At 46.4% G+C, this 23362-nt stretch overlaps 1 protein-coding gene across 2 annotated transcripts in view; it reads left to right on the top strand.

The window, feature by feature from the left end:
• Nucleotides 1-23362, top strand: part of RMDN2 (regulator of microtubule dynamics 2) — a 702094-nt gene that overhangs the window by 482739 nt on the left and 195993 nt on the right. For both annotated transcript variants that reach the window (XM_078648597.1, XM_078648595.1), the window contains exon 7: nucleotides 21492-21569. In XM_078648597.1, coding sequence (XP_078504723.1) covers nucleotides 21492-21569 — 78 coding nt within the window. The remainder of the gene's footprint in view (nucleotides 1-21491; nucleotides 21570-23362) is intronic.

The following is a 23362-nucleotide window of genomic DNA, read 5'->3' as shown; positions in this document are numbered from 1 at the left end:
TTCATCCTACTCAACGGCAATACACTTTTCATTCTGGTGCTCATGGGAGTCTTTCTCGGATTGACTATGGTCTGGTACCTGCGGCCCAGGCCTCATCTATTGTTGAAGTACGGCATTTGGCCAGAGGTATATCTGATCATTCTCCTATTTGGCTTAGTTTCGACTTTGCTACCGGCTTCAATGGTAGACTGGCCCCCATTAATTCCTGGTACCTGCGTGATCCCAAAATCCGGAAAGATTTGATAAAAGCGTTTGAGCATTATTTTCAGGATAATGAGGGATCGGTCTCGTCGTCGATTTCGTTGTGGGAGGCGTTTAAAACTGTAGTCCGGGGTCAGGCTTTATCCCTGATCGCGAGTGTTAAAAGGCAGCAGGAGGAGGACGTAGTGAGAATTGAGTCCGAAATAGCTAATATAGAAATGGAATTGAAGCAGGGGGTGACCCGCGCCAGATTGCATGTTTTACAGCTTAAACAGCTTGAGTATAGGACGTTGGTCACAGACAGCGCGAGGGCTCTTGGTCGCGAGCAACAGGGGCGTCTGTATGATGTAGGTGATAAGGCCGGTAAGTTGATAGCCTGGCTGGACAAGAAAGATAGAGCAGATCGGGTCATCCCAGAGGTTGAAGCTACGGACGGGACTTGTGTGACCGACCCGCAGGAGATAGTAGACAGCTTCGCTGAATACTTCCGGAATATTTATACGTCCAGCTCAGATAGACCGGAGGAAGATTCGTTTCTACTATTGAGGGATATTAAGCTCCCGTGTCTGTCGGTGGAGGATCGAACCTTATGGACGGTAAACTTACCGCCGATGAGGTAGCTTTGGCAGTGCGATCCTTGAATACCGGAAAAGCGATGGGTCCCAATGGTCTCCCTATCGAATTATATAAGCTCCGTCCCGATAGAGTCGCCCCCTATTTGAGAGATATGTTTTTGGAGTCCCGAGAGTGTGGTGTTCTCCCCCGGGATCAGAGACTGGCATCGATTGTGGTGATCCATAAGGAAGGGAAACCTAGAACTAGCTGCGCTTCGTACAGGCCGATCTCATTGTTGAATGCAGAGCCTAAGATTTTGGCTGAGATACTGTCCAATAGATTGATAAAAGTCATTGGTGAACTCGTCCATCCCGATCAATCGGGATTTATTTCATATTGAAATACGGCCTTGAATCTGAGGCGATTGCATGGGGTTCTTGCGAGGGCCCATACCTTGCAGGAGCCTGCTATCGTGGCGTCACTCGACGCGACGATGGCTTTTGATACGGTGGAATGGCCGAATTTATGGGTTGTTTTGGCTAAGTTTGGTTTTGGTCCGGAGTTCATTAGCTGGGTACGTCTATTGTATACTAAGCCACTCGCGCAGGTAGTCGTTAATGGCCGTGTCTCTGCGCCATTTTATCTTGGGCGGGGCACTAGACAGGGCTGCTCACTCTCCCCACTTCTGTTTTCGCTGGCTCTCGAGCCATTGGCGGCTTGGCTCCGCTGGGAGCCCTCGATCAAGGGTATTCGTTGGTCTCAACAGTTTGAGGATCGGATCTCTCTATACGCTGAAGATATCTTGCTTTATCTTTCCTCTCCGAGGAAGTCTCTAATTGTCCTCTGTGATGTGTTGGCCTCGTATGGCAGAAATTCGGGATTGATTATAAATTGGACAAAATCTTATTTGTATATCTTACATGGTGACACCCCAGTTTTGCTTCGGAACTGCCCCATTCAAATTGTAAGGGAAGGGTTCAAAAATCTTGGTGTTTATATTTCCATGGATCCTATGATCCGGTATAAGTGAAACCTTCTTCCTCCATTGGCTCGGTTGAAAAGTGATGTGGTTGGGTGGCAGAGACTTCCACTTTCGATGTTTGGACGAGCGGCCCTTTTTAAAATGATGTCCCTGCTGCGTTTCCTTTATGCCCTCCAAAACACTTTAGATGTGGTACCTGCAAGCTATTTCTGCGAAGTGGAGGGTTTGCAGCGTAAACTACTCTGGGACGGCAGGCCACGTATAGCATTGGCCAAACTAACGCTCCCGTGGTATGACGGAGGGATCGCCCTCCCCGACATCTAGAGATATTATTGGGCGTCGCAGCTAGGGGCTATAAATCATGGTACGTATGGATCTGCGACTGATCCCGGCTATGCCATGGATAGGTGGGTGCTTCCGGTGGCAATTATAGCTGAGCACTGTACACTAAATCAGTTGAAAAAACCCTGACAGGGCCGACTAGGGTGGCGGTGCGCATATGGCATGATGTTACTACTTCGCTTGGTTGGAAAGACCGCTTGACTCTGGCTGCCACACTCTTTGGTTCGGATAGATTTGGCAAACTATGGAACACGAAGGGTTTTGATAAATGGGAACTGATTGGAATAGCCACTGTGGGTGATCTCTGGGTGAAGGGAAAGATTAAATCATTTGCTGACCTACAAAAGGAATATGAGCTGAGTGGTACGGAGTATTTTAGTTATCCGCAGGTCAGACATGCACTGCGATCGGTCTTCCCCGAGGGGGAGAGGATACCGGAGGCATCCCCCTGGAGGGCCGTATACTAGATCGACATATGCCCGATAGCACAATTTCCCTGGTGTATAAAAAACTGAATAATCACAGAGTTGATCTTTTGGTAGATCTGAGGGAGAGGTGGACCCGAGATGGCCTTGAAATTGATGATGAGGACTGGCAATCGGCGACCTCCTCTCCAAAGGAAGTCGCGATCCCAGCAAGATTGAGACTTGTCCAGCTTAAGATACTCCACAGAGTTTATGTCACGGGTCCACGTTTGATTAAAATGGGTCTAGCGGAGGAGGGTTTGTGTAAGCGGGGATGTGGCCTATTGGGGACGTTCCTTCATATCATCTGGGAATGTCGACATATGGTGAATTATTGGGGCTCTGTTTACAATGCTATGCATGAAGTTACAGGGGTGGCTCTCTTGCCGGAGGCTAGGAGATGCCTGCTAAATATCTGGCAGCCCACAGACCTAAATACTGCACAGACCCAATGGGTCACGTTGGGGACCATGATCGCTAAGCGAAATGTAGCACAACTGTGGAGTTCTGATAGGCCGCCAACGATAGAGGGTTGGAAAGAAAGTATGGATTGGTGTATGTTCCGTGAAAAAACTGTTTACCTGGCAAAGGGTCGTCCTCGGAAGTGGAATAATATTTGGGGCCCCTGGAATGAATACAGAGGGAATATTTGTGTACCACCTGCAAATGTAGTCCTTGATGATCCAACTTCCCCATGACCCGATTGAATAAGCGTTTATGATATTGATGTATGGCTCCCCTTCCCCCCCCGACCATGAATTTTTGTATTGAATGTTGACGTTGATTGACCCTCTTCTGTACTATGCACCGGTGTATTTACTGATGCCTTGTTTTAATAAAAAGAAATATAAAAAAAGGAACAAAATGAAGGGGTTCATTTTGCCATAGAAAGTATGATTAGTGCTACAGAAAGAAAAATTAGGGCACATTTTGAGTGACTTCTCAAATCTTCTTCTATTTCTTAAAAAAAAAATTCTGACATGCAGGCTGAAACGTGTACTTTCAATACCAGTAGCAGACTTCCCTGGTGAACAGTAGCTTTACTACAGTGATCTATTGAGCAACTAGAGTGCTAACATTCAGAATTTATGGCAAATGTGTGACAGATCTGCATGCCTTCTTGATGGAACCATAGTAAAAATCTGAAAGTATTTCCTACTGAGGAGACTGTAGTAAATGAGGAAATTAGGAAACTTCATAACAAATAAGTCTCCCAAGATGGCCATCAGAGACAAAAGAGCCCAAATGTAGCACAAATATCACCCAGATGTAGTCCAAGTATAGCCCAATGATAGAATGTCCCAGAGTGCTCTAAAGAACACTAGAGCACTAACAGTCTTACTTATGACAAACGTATGGAAAACCTGAAGCCATCTTGATTGGAATAAAGTGGTAACACTTAAAACATTTAATTTGCAAAGGAACAAAATGAGGGGCTTCATTTTGCAATAGAAATTATGATTAGTGCTGCAGAAAGAAATATTAGGGCACATTTTGACTTCTCAAATCCTCTTCTATTTCATTAAAAAATTCTAACATGCAGACCGAAACATGCACTTTGAATACCAGCAGCAGACTTCCCTGGTGAGCAGTAGCTTTACTACAGTGATCTAATGAACATCTAGAGCGCTAACATTCAGAATTGATGGCAAATGTGTGACACATCTGAATGCCCTCTTGATGGAAACAAAATAAACAAGCATTGAAAATGCAATAGGTCTCGCCCTCGTTTAAGCTAAAGCATTTCTGTATGTAATTAGGTGGCTTTTTGCATTGCTTTTATTAGTGTTTTTCAAACTTTCATGTACATAACATGCATATGTATGTATATGTATGCATGCATTTATATTTGTATTTATAGAGGTATGCAGATTATATAAATGTTTATATATGTATGCATATATATGTGTGTGCATATGTGTGCGTGTAGAGAGAGGTAGAGAGAGGCTAGAGGTGTAGAGGTGTAAAGGCTAAAGGTGTAGAGGCTAGAGGTGTAGAGGCTAGAGGTGTAGAGGTAGAGGTGTGGAGGTAGAGGTGTAGAGGCTAGAGGTGTAGAGGCTAGAGGTGTGGAGGCAGAGGTGTGGAGGCAGAGGTGTGGAGGTGGAGGTGGAGGTGTAGAGGTAGAGGTGTAGAGGTAGAGGTAGAGGTGTAGAGGTAGAGGTGGAGAGGTAGAGAGTAGTAGAGAGAGAGGTAGATAGTAGAGAGTGAGTAATATAGAGTAGAGAATGAGTAGTAGAGTGAGTAGTAGAGAGTAGAGCGTGAGTAGTAGAGTGAGTAGTAGAGAGTAGTAGAGAGTGAGTAGTAGAGAGTGAGTAGCAGAGCGAGAGTAGCAGAGCGAGAGTAGCAGAGCGAGAGTAGCAGAGCGAGAGTAGCAGAGCGAGAGTAGCAGAGCGTGAGTAGCAGAGAGTGAGTAGCAGAGAGTGAGTAGCAGAGAGTGAGTAGCAGAGAGTGAGTAGTAGAGAGTAAGTAGTAGAGAGAGAGTAGTAGAGTGTAAAGAGAGTAGTAGAGAGTGAGTAGTAGAGAGTAGTGGAGTATTAGAGAGTGAGTAGTAGAGAGTAGCAGAGAGCGAGTAGTAGAGTGCAAGTAGAGAGTGTGTAGTAGAGAGTGAGTAATATAGCTTATATAGGGACATGGTCCGCCTGAAGTCTCTTTCCCAAGTGAGCGGTGCTTCTTTAACAGGTCTCTTTTTGGATTACAAAGATTCAAAATGTCACTCTTGCCTAGGTGAGGAAGAGACTTTACCGCATGTTCTGTTTGTGTGCCCTGCATACAAGGGTCCTCAGCATAAATGGCTCAAGCCATTTTGTACCAGAATAGGAACAAGATCTTGCCAAACGGCCTTCCGTATCTTAAGAACTGATACCAGTGAGGTCATAGTCCTGGCTATGGCCAAATGTTGGAGCTGGACGTGGGTCCTTAAAAGGAATAGGCTACAAGGTACTACGTAACTGATGTTATTGAGAGATGGCCCATTTTAGTCCCTTCTAACCTAGCTCTTTTATAAGCATGAGGTCTCTAACCGAAACCTGTGTGTTTATAGTTATTCCTTTTCTCTAGGAATTCTTATCTGGTCCTAAGAAGAATAGGATTTAAGATACGATTCATTTTTAGCATAATATGTTTTTTAATGGAATTTTATATGAATTTAGTCATTTGATATCTTTTATTGGCCTAACAAGTTATCTTTCTTTTTAATACTGTCTTACATGCGTCTTTTATGATTTTATAATCAAATAAAGACTAATTGAATTGAGTGAGTAGTAGAGAGTGAGTAGTAGAGAGTGAGTAGTAAAGAGAGTAGTAGAATAGTAGAGAGTAGTGGAGAGCGAGTAGTAGAGAGCGAATAGTAGTGCGTAGTGGAGAGCGAGTAGTAGAGAGCGAGTAGTAGAGAGTGAGAGGTAGGGAGTAGTAGAGTGAGTAGTAGAGAGTGAGTAGTAGAGAGTAGTAGAGTGTGTAGTAGAGAGTAGTAGAGTAGTAGAGAGTGAGAGGTAGGGAGTAGTAGAGTGAGTAGTAGAGAGAGTTGTGGTGAGTGAGTAGTAAAGAGTAGTAGAGAATGAGTAGTAGAGAGAGTGAGTAGTAGAGAGTGAGTAGTAGAGAGTAGTAGAGTAGTAGAGAGTGAGAGGTAGTGAGTAGTAGGGAGTAGTAGAGAGTGAGTAGTAAAGAAAGTAGAGATTAGTAGAGTAGTAGAGAGTGAGTAGTAGAGTAGTGGAGAGTGAGTAGTGGAGAGTGAATAGTCGAGAGTGAATAGTAGAGAGAATAGTAGAGAGTGAATAGTAGAGAGTGAGTAGTATCGAGTGAGTAGTATAGAGTGAGTAGTAGAGAGTAGTGGAGAGCGAGTAGTGGAGAGCGAGTAGTAGAGTGTAGTAGAGAGTGAGTAGTAGAGTAGTAGGGATTGAGTAGTAGAGAGTGAGTGGTCGGGAGTAGCAGAGTGTAGTAGAGTGAGTAGTAGAGAGTGAGTAGTAAAGAAAGTAGAGAGTAGTAGAGAGAGTAGTAGAGAGTAGTAGAGTAGTAGAGAGTGGGTTGTAGAGAGTAGTAGAGAGAGAGTAGTAGAGAGTAGTAGAGAGTGAGTAGCAGAGAGTAGTAGAGAGTGAGTAGTAGAGTAGTAGAGAGTGAGTAGTAGAGTAGTAGAGAGTGAGTAGTAGTGAGTAGTAGCGAGTGAGTAGTGGAGTGTAGTAGAGAGTGAGTGGTAGGGAGTAGGGCATATCATCGAGTGACCCCGGAGATGCTGGCTCAGGCTGCTCTGGATCATCCTTGTCCTCTTTCGGGAGACCTGGCGAAGGACTTGGAGTCCCTGCAGGTATGGCTGACTGATAGGCTTAACGATCTTGCTCCGGAACTAGCCCCTCGTCGTACTCCTAAACGAGTCTCCGCCCCTTGGTTTACCATTGCACTGTCGGCTAAGCGGCAGCAGTGTAAGGTTGCCGAAAGAGCTTGGCGGGTTAAATACGATGAGGTGGCTAAGGTGACCTTTAAGAACATGGTTAAGGAGTATCACCGGGAGATTCGCCTAGGTAAGAAAGCCTACCTGGCAGGGAGAATAGAAGCGGCCTCCAACTCCTGTAAGGAGATTTTCTCTATAGTCAGGGAATTTACATCGCCACGGATAAACATCGCTGAGGAGAGGCCCTCCGATTCATGGGCGGCGGATCTTGCCGTTTTTTTTACGAGCAAGATCCAACTTATACAGGCCTCTTTTCCACTTGCTACATCCGCGGAGCGTACTGCCACTGAGGCCATTCGATCGCCTCCGGTCTTGCCAGATCTGATACTGGGCGCTTTTCCATCTATATCGGAGCCCGCCTCCTTAGCACTCATGGGCAACTTGAAATCTGGCTCGCCCCTAGATCCTTGCCCTGCTAAGATACTGGCGAAACTGGCTGAGGTGATCAACCCTTTGGTCAATCCGCTGCTAAATCTTTCGTTGAGCCAGGGAGTGGTTCCGCAGGCTTGGAAGCAGGCTATGGTCATCCCGCTGCTTAAGAAGCCTGGCCTGGACCCTAAGGCCCCTGTTAACTATCGGCCCATCTCTCTGCTGCCGGCTCTTTCGAAAATTGTTGAAAAGCACGTGCAGACGGTGCTTTCCAATTTTCTAGAGGCGAACGAGATTCTGCATGCCACCCAGTCAGGTTTTCGCCCTAATCTTAGCACGGAGACTGCGCTCCTCGAGGTCTCCGAAACAATCAAGGAGATCTTGGATTCAGGGGGTAAAGCCATGCTGGTGATGTTGGATTTGTCGGCGGCTTTTGACACCGTTCCCCATGATGGTCTTCTCACAAGACTCTATGAGATAGGACTTCGGGGAACGGTGCTCAGCTGGTTTTCTTCCTTTCTAGCTGGCCGCCGGCAAACGGTCTGGGCCTCACCAGATTCCGCCGTGATGCCCCCACTGGGTGTTGGGGTCCCTCAGGGCTCTATTCTGAGCCCGACCCTCTTTAATATCTTCATGACCCCTTTGGCGGCATTGGCGGAGTCGTTTGGGGCCCGGATCGTATCTTATGCCGACGATACCCAGCTCCTCTTCTCGTGTAAGAGAGGAGGAGATTTCGAGGGGGAGAGTATCCGGGATTGCCTTGGGGCTGTGTTTCAATGGTTCCAACTGCACAGCCTCAAGTGCAATTCCGATAAGTCCGAGATACTCTTCTTTGGGTGCGATACGGAGCCAGACTGGCAGGCCTGGTGGCCTACCGACATGTTCCCCCCTACGTGTTCATCCCAAATAGCTAAAAACTTGGGTGTTAAGATGGACACGGGGCTGACAATGAAAGCCCAGATTTTGGGGGTGTCGGGCATGTGCTTCGGCCTCCTCAGGATGCTGCGGAGGTTTCTTCCCCTGTTATCGGAGGAGCACCGGAAGCTGACTGTACAGGCCCTGATAGGCTCCAGGTTGGATTATTCAAACATTTTATACCTGGGCCTGCCAGAGTACCTGTTACAGCGACTACAGGTTGTACAGAATGCTGCGGCAAGGGCGGTCTACGGAGTGAACAGGCGTACCAGCGCTGCGGGTTTGCTCCAGACCTTGCATTGGCTCCCAATCCGTAAGCGGATTGTCTTCAAGGCCCTGACTTTGGCATATAAGGCCCTTCATGCGTCGGGAGCGAAGTATCTCCAGAAGAGACTGACTTTTTACCAACCAGCTCGCTCTCTGAGATCAGAATCTTTATTTCTGGCTTCTGTCCCACGAGTGAAGAGAGCACGTCTGAGAGGTCGCTCCTTTGGATTACTGGCACCCCAATTATGGAATTCTCTGCCCCTCTCCCTCCGGGGATCCACTGGCTTATTAGCCTTTAGAAAGGACCTTAAGACCTGGCTGTTTGTCCAGTAGGCCTGTCTTGTGTGCTGTGTTTTTTTCTTTACTTTTGTATCTTTTTCTCTTTTAATGTGTTATGTTAGTTTACTGCAGCCTTCTTCAATTAAAAGCGCCGGGACACTCTTTTTGAGTAGCCGTGCGCTCTACAAAAAACCATTTAACATAACATAACAGTGTAGTAGAGAGTGAGTAGTAGAGAAAGTAGAGAGTGAGTAGTAGAAAGAAGTAGAGAGTGAGTAGTGGAGAGTGAGTAGTGGAGAGTGAGTAGTGGAGAGTGAGTAGTGGAGAGTGAGTAGTGGAGAGTGAGGGGTAAAGAGTTGTAGAGAGTAGTAGAGAGTAGTAGAGTAGTAGAGTGAGTAGTAGAGTAGTAGAGAGTGAGTAGTAGTGAGTAGAAGCGAGTGAGTAGTAGAGTGTAGTAGAGAGTGAGTGGTAGGGAGCAGTATAGTGTAGTAGAGAGTGAGAAGTAGAGAAAGTAGAGAGTGAGTAGTAGAAAGAAGTAGAGAGCGAGTAGTAGAGAGTGAGAGGTAGGGAGTAGTAGAGTGAGTAGTAGAGAGTAGTAGAGAATGAGTAGTAGAGAGTGAGTAGTAGAGTGTGTAGTAGAGAGTAGTAGAGTAGTAGAGAGTGAGAGGTAGGGAGTAGTAGAGTGAGTAGTAGAGAGAGTTGTGGCGAGTGAGTAGTAAAGAGTAGTAGAGAATGAGTAGTAGAGAGAATGAGTAGTAGAGAGAGTGAGTAGTAGAGAGTAGTAGAGTAGTAGAGAGTGAGAGGTAGTGAGTAGTAGGGAGTAGTAGAGAGTGAGTAGTAAAGAAAGTAGAGATTAGTAGAGTAGTAGAGAGTGAGTAGTAGAGTAGTAGAGAGTGAGTAGTGGAGAGTGAGTAGTGGAGAGTGAGTAGTAGAGAGTGAATAGTAGAGAGAATAGTAGAGAGTGAATAGTAGAGAGTGAGTAGTATAGAGTGAGTAGTAGAGAGTAGTAGAAAGAGAGTAGTGGAGAGCGAGTAGTGGAGAGCGAGTAGTGGAGAGCGAGTAGTAGAGAGCAAGTAGTAGAGAGTGAGTAGTGGAGAGCGAGTAGTAGAGTGTAGTAGAGAGTGAGTAGTAGAGTAGTAGGGAGTGAGTAGTAGAGAGTGAGTGGCCGGGAGTAGCAGAGTGTAGTAGAGTGAGTAGTAGTGAGTAGTAAAGAAAGTAGAGAGTAGTAGAGAGAGTAGTAGAGAGTAGTAGAGTAGTAGAGAGTGGGTAGTAGAGAGTAGTAAAGAGAGAGTAGTAGAGAGTAGTAGAGAGTGAGTAGTAGAGTAGTAGAGAGTGAGTAGTAGAGTAGTAGAGAGTGAGTAGTAGTGAGCAGTAGCGAGTGAGTAGTAGAGTGTAGTAGAGAGTGAGTGGTAGGGAGCAGTATAGTGTAGTAGAGAGTGAGTAGTAGAGAAAGTAGAGAGTGAGTAGTAGAAAGAAGTAGAGAGTGAGTAGTGGAGAGTGAGTAGTGGAGAGTGAGTAGTGGAGAGTGAGTAGTAGAGAGTGAGGGGTAAAGAGTTGTAGAGAGTAGTAGAGTGAGTAGTAGAGTAGTAGAGAGTGAGTAGTAGTGAGTAGTAGCGAGTGAGTAGTATAGTGTAGTAGAGAGTGAGTGGTAGGGAGCAGTATAGTGTAGTAGAGAGTGAGTAGTAGAGAAAGTAGAGAGTGAGTAGTAGAAAGAAGTAGAGAGTGAGTAGTGGAGAGTGAGTAGTGGAGAGCGAGTAGTGGAGAGCGAGTAGTGGAGAGCGAGTAGTGGAGAGCGAGTAGTAGAGAGCAAGTAGTAGAGAGTGAGTAGTGGAGAGCGAGTAGTAGAGTGTAGTAGAGAGTGAGTAGTAGAGTAGTAGGGAGTGAGTAGTAGAGAGTGAGTGGTCGGGAGTAGCAGAGTGTAGTAGAGTGAGTAGTAGTGAGTAGTAAAGAAAGTAGAGAGTAGTAGAGAGAGTAGTAGAGAGTAGTAGAGTAGTAGAGAGTGGGTAGTAGAGAGTAGTAAAGAGAGAGTAGTAGAGAGTAGTAGAGAGTGAGTAGTAGAGTAGTAGAGTAGTAGAGAGTGAGTAGTAGAGTAGTAGAGAGTGAGTAGTAGTGAGTAGTAGCGAGTGAGTAGTAGAGTGTAGTAGAGAGTGAGTGGTAGGGAGCAGTATAGTGTAGTAGAGAGTGAGTAGTAGAGAAAGTAGAGAGTGAGTAGTAGAAAGAAGTAGAGAGTGAGTAGTGGAGAGTGAGTAGTGGAGAGTGAGTAGTGGAGAGTGAGTAGTGGAGAGTGAGTAGTAGAGAGTGAGGGGTAAAGAGTTGTAGAGAGTAGTAGAGTGAGTAGTAGAGTAGTAGAGTGAGTAGTAGAGTAGTAGAGTGAGTAGTAGAGTAGTAGAGAGTGAGTAGTAGTGAGTAGTAGCGAGTGAGTAGTATAGTGTAGTAGAGAGTGAGTGGTAGGGAGCAGTATAGTGTAGTAGAGAGTGAGTAGTAGAGAAAGTAGAGAGTGAGTAGTAGAAAGAAGTAGAGAGTGAGTAGTGGAGAGTGATTAGTGGAGAGTGAGTAGTGGAGAGTGAGTAGTAGAGAGTGAGGGGTAAAGAGTTGTAGAGAGTAGTAGAGAGTAGTCCGTCAGTGTCAGTCGGTCAGCTTCAGTCAATCACTGTCATTCAGTGTCAATCAGTCAGTGTCCATCAGTCAGTGTCAGTCAGCCAGTGTCAGTCAGTCATGGTCAGGTAGAGCAGCTCTGCTGACCTGGTTCTCTGGCTCTAAAGCAGCTCTGCTGGCCCGGTTCTATGACTGTAAAGCAGTTCTGCTGACCTGGTTCTCTCCCTCTGGAGCAGCTCTGCTGACCTGGTTCTCTCCCTCTAAAGCAGCTCTACTGACCTGGTTTCTCTGGCTCCACAGCAGCTGTGCTGACCTTGTTCTCTGGCTCTAGAGCAGCTCTGCTTACCTGGTTCTTAGACTGTAGAGCAGCTCTGCTGACCTGGTTCTCTGGCCCTAAAGCAGCGATGCTGACCTGGTTCTATGGCTCTAAAGCAGCTGTGCTGACTTGGTTCTCTGGCTCTAGAGCAGCTCTGCCGACCTGGTTCTCTGGCTGTAAAGCAGCTCTGCTGACCTGTTTCTCTGGCTCTAAAGCAGCTCTGCTGGCCTGGTTCTCTGGCTCTAAAGCAGCTCTGCTGACCTGATTCTCTCCCTCTAAAGCAGCTCTGCTGACCTGGTTTGTCTGGCTCTACAGCAGCTCTGCTGACCTGGTTCTCTGGCTCTAGAGCAGCTCTGCTGACCTAGTTCTTAGGCTGTAGAGCATCTCTGCTGACCTGGTTCTCTCCCTCTAAAGCAGCTCTGCTGACCTGGTTCTCTCGCTCTAAAGCAGCTCTGCTGACCTGGTTCTCTCGCTCTAAAGTAGCTCTACTGACCAGGTTTCTCTGGCACTCCAGCAGCTCTGCTGACCTAGTTCTCTGGCTCTAAAGCAGCTCTGCTGGCCTGGTTCTCTGGCTCTAAAGCAGCTCTGCTGACCTGATTCTCTCCCTCTAAAGCAGCTCCGCTGACCTGGTTTGTCTGGCTCTACAGCAGCTCTGCTGACCTGGTTCTCTGGCTCTAGAGCAGCTCTGCTGACCTAGTTCTTAGGCTGTAGAGCATCTCTGCTGACCTGGTTCTCTCCCTCTAAAGCAGCTCTGCTGACCTGGTTCTCTCGCTCTAAAGCAGCTCTGCTGACCTGGTTCTCTCGCTCTAAAGTAGCTCTACTGACCAGGTTTCTCTGGCACTCCAGCAGCTCTGCTGACCTAGTTCTCTGGCTCTAAAGCAGCTCTGCTGGCCTGGTTCTCTGGCTCTAAAGCAGCTCTGCTGACCTGATTCTCTCCCTCTAAAGCAGCTCCGCTGACCTGGTTTGTCTGGCTCTACAGCAGCGATGCTGACCTGGTTCTATGGCTCTAAAGCAGCTGTGCTGACTTGGTTCTCTGGCTCTAGAGCAGCTCTGCCGACCTGGTTCTCTGGCTGTAAAGCAGCTCTGCTGACCTGTTTCTCTGGCTCTAAAGCAGCTCTGCTGGCCTGGTTCTCTGGCTCTAAAGCAGCTCTGCTGACCTGATTCTCTCCCTCTAAAGCAGCTCCGCTGACCTGGTTTGTCTGGCTCTACAGCAGCTCTGCTGACCTGGTTCTCTGGCTCTAGAGCAGCTCTGCTGACCTAGTTCTTAGGCTGTAGAGCATCTCTGCTGACCTGGTTCTCTCCCTCTAAAGCAGCTCTGCTGACCTGGTTCTCTCGCTCTAAAGCAGCTCTGCTGACCTGGTTCTCTCGCTCTAAAGTAGCTCTACTGACCAGGTTTCTCTGGCACTCCAGCAGCTCTGCTGACCTAGTTCTCTGGCTCTAAAGCAGCTCTGCTGGCCTGGTTCTCTGGCTGTAAAGCAGCTCTGCTGACCTGTTTCTCTGGCTCTAAAGCAGCTCTGCTGGCCTGGTTCTCTGGCTCTAAAGCAGCTCTGCTGACCTGATTCTCTCCCTCTAAAGCAGCTCCGCTGACCTGGTTTGTCTGGCTCTACAGCAGCTCTGCTGACCTGGTTCTCTGGCTCTAGAGCAGCTCTGCTGACCTAGTTCTTAGGCTGTAGAGCATCTCTGCTGACCTGGTTCTCTCCCTCTAAAGCAGCTCTGCTGACCTGGTTCTCTCGCTCTAAAGCAGCTCTGCTGACCTGGTTCTCTCGCTCTAAAGTAGCTCTACTGACCAGGTTTCTCTGGCACTCCAGCAGCTCTGCTGACCTAGTTCTCTGGCTCTAAAGCAGCTCTGCTGGCCTGGTTCTCTGGCTCTAAAGCAGCTCTGCTGACCTGATTCTCTCCCTCTAAAGCAGCTCCGCTGACCTGGTTTGTCTGGCTCTACAGCAGCTCTGCTGACCTGGTTCTCTGGCTCTAGAGCAGCTCTGCTGACCTAGTTCTTAGGCTGTAGAGCATCTCTGCTGACCTGGTTCTCTCCCTCTAAAGCAGCTCTGCTGACCTGGTTCTCTCGCTCTAAAGCAGCTCTGCTGACCTGGTTCTCTCGCTCTAAAGTAGCACTACTGACCAGGTTTCTCTGGCACTCCAGCAGCTCTGCTGACCTAGTTCTCTGGCTCTAAAGCAGCTCTGTTGACCTGGTGCTATGGCTCTAAAGCAGCTCTGTTGACCTGGTTCTCTCCCTCTAAAGCAGCTCTGCTGACCTGGTTCTCTCCCTCTAAATCAGCTCCGCTGACCTGGTTCTCTGCCTCTAAAGCAGCTCTGCTGACCTGGTTCTCTGGCTCTAGAGCAGCTCTGCTGACTTGGTTCTCTCCCTCTAAAGCAGCTCTACTAACCTGGTTTCTCTGGCTCTACAGCAGCTCTGCTGACCTTGTTCTCTGGCTCTAGAGCAGCTCTTCTTACCTGGTTCTTAGACTGTAGAGCAGCTCTGCTGACCTGGTTCTCTGGCTCTAAAGCAGCGATGCTGACCTGGTTCTAAGGCTCTAAAGCAGCTGTGCTGACTTGGTTCTCTGGCTCTAAAGCAGCTCTGCTGACCTGGTTCTCCGGCTGTAAAGCAGCTCTGCTGACCTGGTTCTCTGGCTCTAAAGCAGCTCTGCTGGCCTGGTTCTCTGGCTCTAAAGCAGCTCTGCTGACCTGATTCTCTCCCTCTAAAGCAGCTCTGCTGACCTGGTTTCTCTGGCTCTAAAGCAGCAGAGGTGCTATGGCTCTAAAGCAGCTCTGCTGCCCTGGTGCTATGGCTCTAAAGCAGCTCTGCTGACCTGGTTCTCTGGCTCTAGAGCAGCTCTGATGACCTGGTTCTCTGTCTCTAAAGCAGCTCTGCTGACCTGGTTCTCTCCCTCTAAATCAGCTCTGCTGACCTGGTTCTCTGCCCCTAGAGCAACTCTGCTGACCTGGTTCTAGGGCTCTAAAGCAGCTTTGCTGACCTGGTTCTAGGGCTCTAGAGCAGCTCTGCTGACTTGGTTCTCTGGCTCTAAAGCAGCTCTGCTGACCTGCTTCTCTCCCTCTAAAGCAGCTCTTCTGACCTGGTTCTCTGCCTCTAGAGCAGCTCTGCTGACCTGGTTCTATGGCTCTAAATCAGCTCTGCTGACCTGGTTCTCTGGCTCTAGAGAATCTCTGCTGACCTGTTTCTCTGGCTCTAGAGCAGCTCTGCTGACCTGGGTCTCTAGTTCTTGCGCAGCTCTATTGACCTGTTCTATGGCTCTAAAGCGGCTCTTTCCCCTCCTACAATCATCCTGACAGAAGCATATCCTTATCTAATCACTCTCCTGAAACAAAAGTGCTTATAAACATATCCTGCTGTCAACTACTAGTACTATAGGAACCCAGTCACGGTCTATGCACTTGCAGAATGACTCAGGCATTGAGACAAGCAGTGGTACAGTCAAATGTGCACCATAAATACGGTCCCTTAACCCCTTGCAGACTACTGAGTCAGACCTGCAATAGTCCAGGTAATAGTCATGCTTGTCTGGAATCACAGTGTGAGTCCGTGTCCGCTCCTACAATCATCCTGACAAAAGATTGTCCTTTTCTAATCACTCTGCTGAAACAGAAGTCCTTACAAACTTATCCTGCTGTCAACTACTGGCACTCTAGGAACTTATTCACTGTCTATGCACTTGCAGAATGAATCAGGCATTGAGACAAGCAGTGTTACAGTCAAATGTGCACAATGTATGCGGTCCCTTAAACCCTTGCAGACTACTGAGTCAGTCCTGCAAAAGTCCAGGTAATAGTCATGCTTGTCTGGAATCACACTGTGAGTCTGTGTCCACTCCTACAATCATCCTGACATAAGCATGTCCTGATCTAATCACTCTGCTGAAACATAAGCGCCTATAAACTTATCCTGCTGAAACATAAGCGCCTATAAACTTATCCTGCTATCAACTACTAGCACTCTAGGAACCCAGTCACTGTCTATGCACTTGCAGAATGACTCAAGCATTGAGACAATACCTAAGCACTTATAAATTAACTGAGACCTCTGTTTGCAGCACTGTCGTCATTCGAGTTACTAGTGATGTTCTTATAGAATGACCTAGGCACGAACACAAGTACACGTACAATATTCTGTGCACAATCCTCTAAGCAGATACATAATATTGGTACACTCCACTAAATACTGAAGGAGTACTCATGCAGCCTAGGATACCTCCTGTCAGACTCATGCAGTTCGTCAATCAGCCATACAGTACTATGTTCTTATTGTATCACTCTGCCAATACCTAAGCACTTATGGGGCAGATTTACAAGCCCCCTGCGCCACCAATACGTCACTTTTTGTAACAAAGTGATGGCGCTGGGGCCTCCTCCATATTTACAAGGAGAGGAAAAGCCACCCTGCGTGGCTTTTCCTCTCCCTGAAAATACGACCCATTCAAACGCAGCTAGTACCTAATATGTACATTAAAGACACGTACATATCATTTTAGAACATAATAAATTTCATGGGAGTCGCGCACCCAGTGTGCCCAAACACGTATATGACATCAAGTGGGGCCCGCCACCGCTCAAGCGCCGCATACCGTAATACGCATGTGTCGCGAGTGCGCAGGAGCAGGAGTCGCATACAGGTCACGCGCACCATGTAACATTGTACGTGTATGACGTAACTGAAAAAAACCACGCACTCGTCGCTCACCATATGCGAATCCTTCACAACTTTTCCAAAATGGCAGCTAGAATACGCGGACCCGCTGCAGTAGGTGTGCTTTGGGTGCACAACTCCCCCAAAAATTATGGAGAAAAAATTAAAAAATTAAATTATATATAAATATATTAAAATACAAAAAAAAACAATTTAAAATATTTATTTTACATTTATTTTAATATTTTTTTTGCAATTTTCAGAAAAATATATAATGTTTAATAAATAAAATATTGATAAATAGTTAAAAAACTGTAGAAATTCAGTACAAAAAAATAGGTATAACTACTATTGCACTTAAAAATTAGCATTTAAAAAACCTTTGAAATTCACTGAAAAAACCATAGGTTTCAGAGATGTTATAGTTCGAAATTAGCATTTAAAAAACCCTTGAAATTCACTGAAAAAAAACGTAAGTATCAGAGACCTTATAGTTAGGAATTAGCATTTAAAAAACCTTTGAAATTCACTGAAAAAACCATAGGTTTCATGAGTGTTATAGTTAGCTGGACATTTCACTCGTACAAAACCATAGAAATTCCTCCGTTTTAGTTAGTTGTGCTAACTATAACTTGCGCGCCCGCAATGCACTGCTGATGATGTCACATATTACATCATTCATGGCATGGTCAATTACTTACCTGTACACTGTGGTTCTCCAGTATTGATATCTTTCATAGATTCACATGCGGCCCACCCACCTCCCTGTTTTAAGGCAAACCACTCTAACCTCATGATGAGAAGCTTTCTCTACACTTGGGCTCGAAATCTGAGGTATGGTGGCTCTGCAGGGGATTGTGGTCTCAAGGGCTGGCATCTCATTGGCTGACAATTGGACCTCATAAAGAGGAGGATAGGTTAACAAATGTGAGGTCCATTTTAATGGGGGCAGTAATTTTTTCTTCTAATTCTGCTATATTTTGTATTACCGTGAGACTCCCACCATGACGACGGGAAAGATTCAAGCATGTGAATCTATGAAAGGTATCAATACTGGAGAACCACAGTGTACAGGTAAGTAACTTGTTTTTTGTTTTTGTTCCTATCACATTCCACTGGACCAAAAACAATGGCTCACACACTGGTCCTTCCAACCTGGCCCATCTAGAAGTGGCAAACTGCCCGACTGGCCAATCCAACACTGAACACTCCACAAAACATCAAGGAGTTTAACCTGTTACACAATTGAGACACTTTTGTTGAATATGATTCACATTTATTCAGACCTTTAGTGTGAGTGGTGAAGGAGCAGCTTAACTGGACCAACATCAGGGCTCAAGGAGTAAGATCGCCTGCATCTAGGAGTAAGTTCTCCATCTTTGGCGGTCTGAGACACATCCAGTTTTACTGCAGGTTTGCACTTCAGATGATATCAGCTTCCACTACCCTGTGGTAATTTCAAATGAATGTGTGCATTATTCTCTTACATCTGATAGTTGAGTTTGCTGCTGCCAACCAGGAGTGCCAAGAGGGCCTGTACAGATAGAAAAGTGCTGCCATCAGGACTGACCCTGTGCCATACCGCATTCACTGATAGTGGACAATGACGGGAATGAGACAAGTTCTGCCTGGAGGTTGCTTGAGGACAAGCATTTTTCATAAACACATATGTCATACCTATCGAGTCTTGGAGAAGATGGAGGAGGATGTCTTCTTCACCGTTAAATCATTCCCATTATTTGCTTTGAAGTATGTTTTTATTGCCAGCGACCCTTAGGTACAATGGCCTGCAGAGATCTGAGCTTATGTAATTTTTGGAAGATCACTTTCACGCTCATTAAGGGAAATTGCTGCCAACCACTGGTGTACTCCTGAAACAGCAGCTTCTCGAGAAATATTATTAGAACTTTCAAAGAGACTTGACTGTCCTTAAATTAACCCATTGAGTTTATACCTAAATCAAGAGCACGTGCAGGCCCATTTTCAGTATGCATCTGTTTTAGCACCTCTGGAAGCACCGCTACGTAGGTGTGCCATGCGAATTAATGTAAATACTTGCAAATATCGTTGCCCAAATGATATACTCTTCCACGAGTGTTACTGTACCAAATGAAAAACATATAGTTAAAGTCCTCTGTCTCTCATAGGGTGTCATATGACGATAGACTGCTTCTAATCCAGAAGAAAGGGGGCTACAACAAGTCTGCATGGTTCTCACCAAAGCTGAGGATGCTAAAACAAAAATGCAAACGTCTAGAGAGGATGTGGAGGAAAGATGTCTCTGTAGCTAAGAAACAGGAATGTAGGGTAGCTATTGGAAAATACAAGACTGAAATAAAACGAGCCCAGGCCATTTACTATGAGGAAAAGATTTCAGGAGCACCCAATTCCTCCAAAGAGACCTTTTTGATTGCAAAAAAACTCCTCAAAGCACCGGACACCCCAGCAGCACCCAACCCTTCGGGAGACTGCTGTAACGAACTTGCAGAATACTTTGCCACCAAAGTTCATAATATTCTTAAACACCTCCCACTAAGAGATGATGACACTCTTGAGCTGACTACCGTGGACCAGCATGGAAATATATACCATCTGGAGAACTTCACACCGCAGACTCAGGAGTAATTTTTAGCTATATTATGCACGGTCAAATCGGACTCACCATTAGACCCTGCACCTCCTAACATCTTAAAGTTGGCTGCATCTACAGTGGACCCTATTATGACCAGCGTGATCAATTCTTCCCTCTCATTAGGGATTGTGCCCCCTGAATGAAAGAGAGCTATGGTACAAGCTCTGCTGAAAAAGCTTAACCTGGACCCGGCAGATTTGGGCAATCGTCGTCCTATCTCGCTCCTCCCACCAATGGGCAAAATTGAAGAGAAAATTGTCAACCATACTCTCTCCATGTTTCTGGAATCCACGAACCTGCTCCACCCCTCACAAACGGGCTTCAGCCCGCGCCAAGGCACCACGACCGCCTTATTGGCGGTTGTGGTGGAAGCACGGAAGATTCTCGATTTAGGAGTTACACCCGCCATAATACTCCTCGCCCTAAGCGCGGCCTTTACACTGTGAATCATCATATCTTGGTGCACCATCTCAGGAATATAGGAGTGTCTGGCAATATGTTATCATGGCTCCAATCCTTTTTGGAGGACATGTGCTTCCAGGTGTTTGCAGGTGACATCCTGTTAAAACCGGTCCCCCTCAAGTGTGGAGTCCCACGGTGCTCATCCCTGAGCGCAACCCTTTTTAATGTCTATATGCATCCAGTGGCGGAGATTGTCACATCCTTTGGGATTCATATAGTCATGTATGCCAATGACACTCAGTTGGTGGTGGCTTTGACCCAGGCCGACCATACGCCCCCGGATCTCTGCGACTGTCTTGAGGAAATCACTAAGTGGATGAGTCTATCCCACTTAAAACTCAACGGTGGTAAAACAGAGCCTATGCTGCTTGGCAACCAGCTACATTTTAAAGCCAATACCATGTGGCCAGCTTGTATGGCATCGGCTTCCGTCCCAAAAACAGAGATAAAAAGTCTGGGGATCTGGTAGGACCAAGACCTCTCATTTAAAGTCCAAGCTAGAAAAACCACTGGTCTTTGTCTTGGCTTGCTAAGGATGATCCGCAAAGTTCTTCCGCTCTTACCGGACCAAGCCAAAAAAAACGCTGGTCCAGGCGCTCATCCTATCCAGAATAGACTATGATAACACCCTTTATTTAGGCGCCCCTAACCATGTCATCTCAAGACTGCAGATTGTGCAGAACTCAGCTGCAAGACTGCTCTCGGGAACCCAGAACCGATGTTCAGCAAAACCGGCACTACCCATGCTACCCCCTGCTTTGTGGTTAGAGGCGGCAGACCCGGAATCTGAGATCGGCCGTGGACCAGGGTTCGATTCCCCGCCTCGGCGGGTCTCGGGCTCAAAAATTCCACGGACTCGACAATTCTCGCTCCGGTGCCTACTCGACTCACGGGGTCACACTCTGCGACTCTGGGCAATAGCTCGCTTAATCTCCACTACGGCCCCTCGCGGCGGGATGCCTGGCTTTCACCTTGTGGATACCCTGCCGGGGTATCTCACAGGGGAATCCCAGGACGGGTTCCCTAAGCAAGCGCCTTGATACCTTCGGGTGATACGTGCGCTATATAAGTCGCAATACAATACATTGGTTACCGGAGCAGGAACGAATTAATTTTAGGGCCCTGTGTGTTGTCCACAAATCCCTAGGCGGAAATGGGTCTCCCACCATCAAATCAATGATTTGCCCATACAAGGCCAGCAGAAACCTTTGCTCGGATGAGATGTAACTGGCTGTGGTACCAAGGATAAGGAAGGCCAGAAGTGGAGGCCGGCGTTTCTCATACAATGTCTCCAAATTGTGGAACAGCCAGCCGTTACAGCTGCGCAGACCATCCAGCCACCTTACCTTCCCCACTCAACTTAAAACCTGGCTCTTTCCATTGAAGGCAGGCCCTACTCTAGTGTTACACACAGCGCTGGGATGCTTTCGGGTAGCCATGCGCTTTACAAAAATCCTTCTATTCTATTCTAACTGGTTGATTTTGCAAGTAATCCTTAATGGAATATCATCCCTTTTTACATCATAGCTTTTAGTAGTCTATGGATTAATCGCCTGCACCATGGGGAGCACATGTTGTGTACATGTAATATGTTTCAGTGTGTAATTTGTACCGGCTAAGTGAGAGTTGATATTTATTTTCAAACTTGGAAGGAAATATAGGTAAGGATGGTAATAATATACTTATTTAAGCAAACAAAAAATAAACAATAAGATGAAAATATGTATTCAGCTGTTGTCACACAAAGAAAGAGAGAACACAGGAATTCACAGAGTGTCTTGAAAAGGGAAATGTACTGTTATTTATCCAGAGGACTTATGGGAAACGTAGTCTAGTAATTATACGTTATAAATGAGTGCTGTTGGAGAATAAAGTGGAAAAAGTATAGCAGAATACTCCCCTCTGTGTCCTTAATAGAATTGAAATTTTCCTCCACAGTAGGTTGAAAATGTTATATTGTTTTGTGGGGGAGTGGGTGAAGGTAACCCTTGTTGAACATTGTTTTTAATGATAAATTGTGTTTGCTTTTCAGGAGCATTTAGACAAAGCAATTGAGCTGAGGCCCCATGATCCATTTTTATACTACTTGCTTGGGCGCTGGTGCTATGCGGTAAGCTGATGTTTTTACCCAGATAATTCGGTTGAATCCCCCAAATAACAATATGTACCTTGAAACACTTTCTTTTTTTACCATTTCATAGGTAATATCCACCTCTAATCATATTGCAATACTCTCACTGATGTTGCATTTTCATTTACATTTCCCATGTACTGTTTTTTATTTTTATTAAATCACATTATACAGTTTTAAACAAAATATATCCTTGAAATCTTAGAAAATCTGTACCTGTGTGGTATAACTATACATGGGAATGAATATATATAAATGATATTACGTTTTAGTTCTTTGATTGCACAAAATGCTGTGATATATAGGAATTGTTTCAAAGTTGCCTGTTATTCCCCCCAAAAAAATTAAATATACAAGGTATAATTTACAGAGCTAACTATAACTTTCCCCCCTGCCATGCATTCCATATGAACTCACATATTACATCACTCATAACATATTAAATGACATCATTGATGACATCACAGGCCCTGCTCCCAACCCCAAGGGCCTTCAACCGCATTCTCTTTTCAAATTATTTTTTGTGTACCACTTTATCAGTTTTTGCACAAGAACATCCTGCCTGGACTTAGATTTATTGTTACAGTAAAGTAATGTGAATGTATTGGATAATACATATCATGTACATGTTTTGAAACAAACTATGAGCCTTGTTGGATATATATATATATATATATATATATATATATATATATATATATATATATATATATATATATATATATATATATATATATATATTCCATGAGCCACAGGGTCAAGACTAATTTGCATATAGCTGGGTCTGAACTGAGGTGGCGAAGTGAGCTAAAGAATGATAATAGATTCAACCCAGATCTGAGACTGGGGGTGAGTGTCTGAAAAGTTTCAGCGCTCCGTCCAGCATCTCCTTGTGTTTGCTTTGTTTGCCCTAAGTTGTCCGGGTATGCCCAGACGTGTGTCCCTTGCTCACTTTGCCACTGGATTCAAGCTAGCCTGGCTGATGAAAGGTGTTACCCAGAAACTGGTCCCAGGATGCTTGTTTCCGGTTCACGGAAGACTTGGCTTGGCAGTTTGGGCTGGACTGTTCCCATGAGTCACAGGGTCAAGACTGATTTGCATGTAGCTGAGTCTCAACTGAGGTGGCAAAGTGAGTTTAAGAATGATGATGGATTGAACACAGATCTGTGACTGGAGGTGAGTGTCTGAAAAGTTTCAGCGCTCCGTACATCATCTCCTTGTGTTTACCAGCTCTTATATTGTCAGTACTGGGGGGGGCGTGGCCACGAGCCGATCATGGCGGACGTGTAGTGCAAGAACTCCGTCCATAGCCCTTGAAACTAGCTGATTATCCTGTCTGCCTGCAGTGCAACCCTCCTCAATCTTGCACCCGGAGCCTCAACAGGCGAGCGGAGAGCAGTGACGGCGAGCTGCCTCCTTCGGACGCAGCCTAACACCCCCGTGGACTGTGGCGATTGCTGAGGCCTGCTGCCTCGAGGAGAGCCGCGGCCTCAATTAGCCCGGAGGTCTGGTTGCCGTTGGATACTGGCGGTCTGCGGAGGGGGCTCCGGAGGTGAGCGAGGGCGCGGAGCTTGACCGCGCGCCCACGGCCATCGTCTAACGCCTGCTCCTGCCGGTGCTGAACTGTCCCCCCCTCACTGGTGAGCCCAGGGCGGTCCGTCCTGACCTGCTTGTCCCGACCGCAGCCGGAGAAACACCAGGATTGGCCCGGCGCCCGACTGCACGGCGCGGAGGTGTCCGCACCCGCCTGCGAGCCGGTGAGGAGCAGGAGA

The sequence above is a fragment of the Lissotriton helveticus genome, chromosome 6 (genome assembly GCF_964261635.1).
Source record: "Lissotriton helveticus chromosome 6, aLisHel1.1, whole genome shotgun sequence".
NCBI classification, from domain to species: Eukaryota; Metazoa; Chordata; class Amphibia; order Caudata; family Salamandridae; genus Lissotriton; species Lissotriton helveticus.
This window is presented reverse-complemented; position numbering and strand designations above follow the sequence as displayed.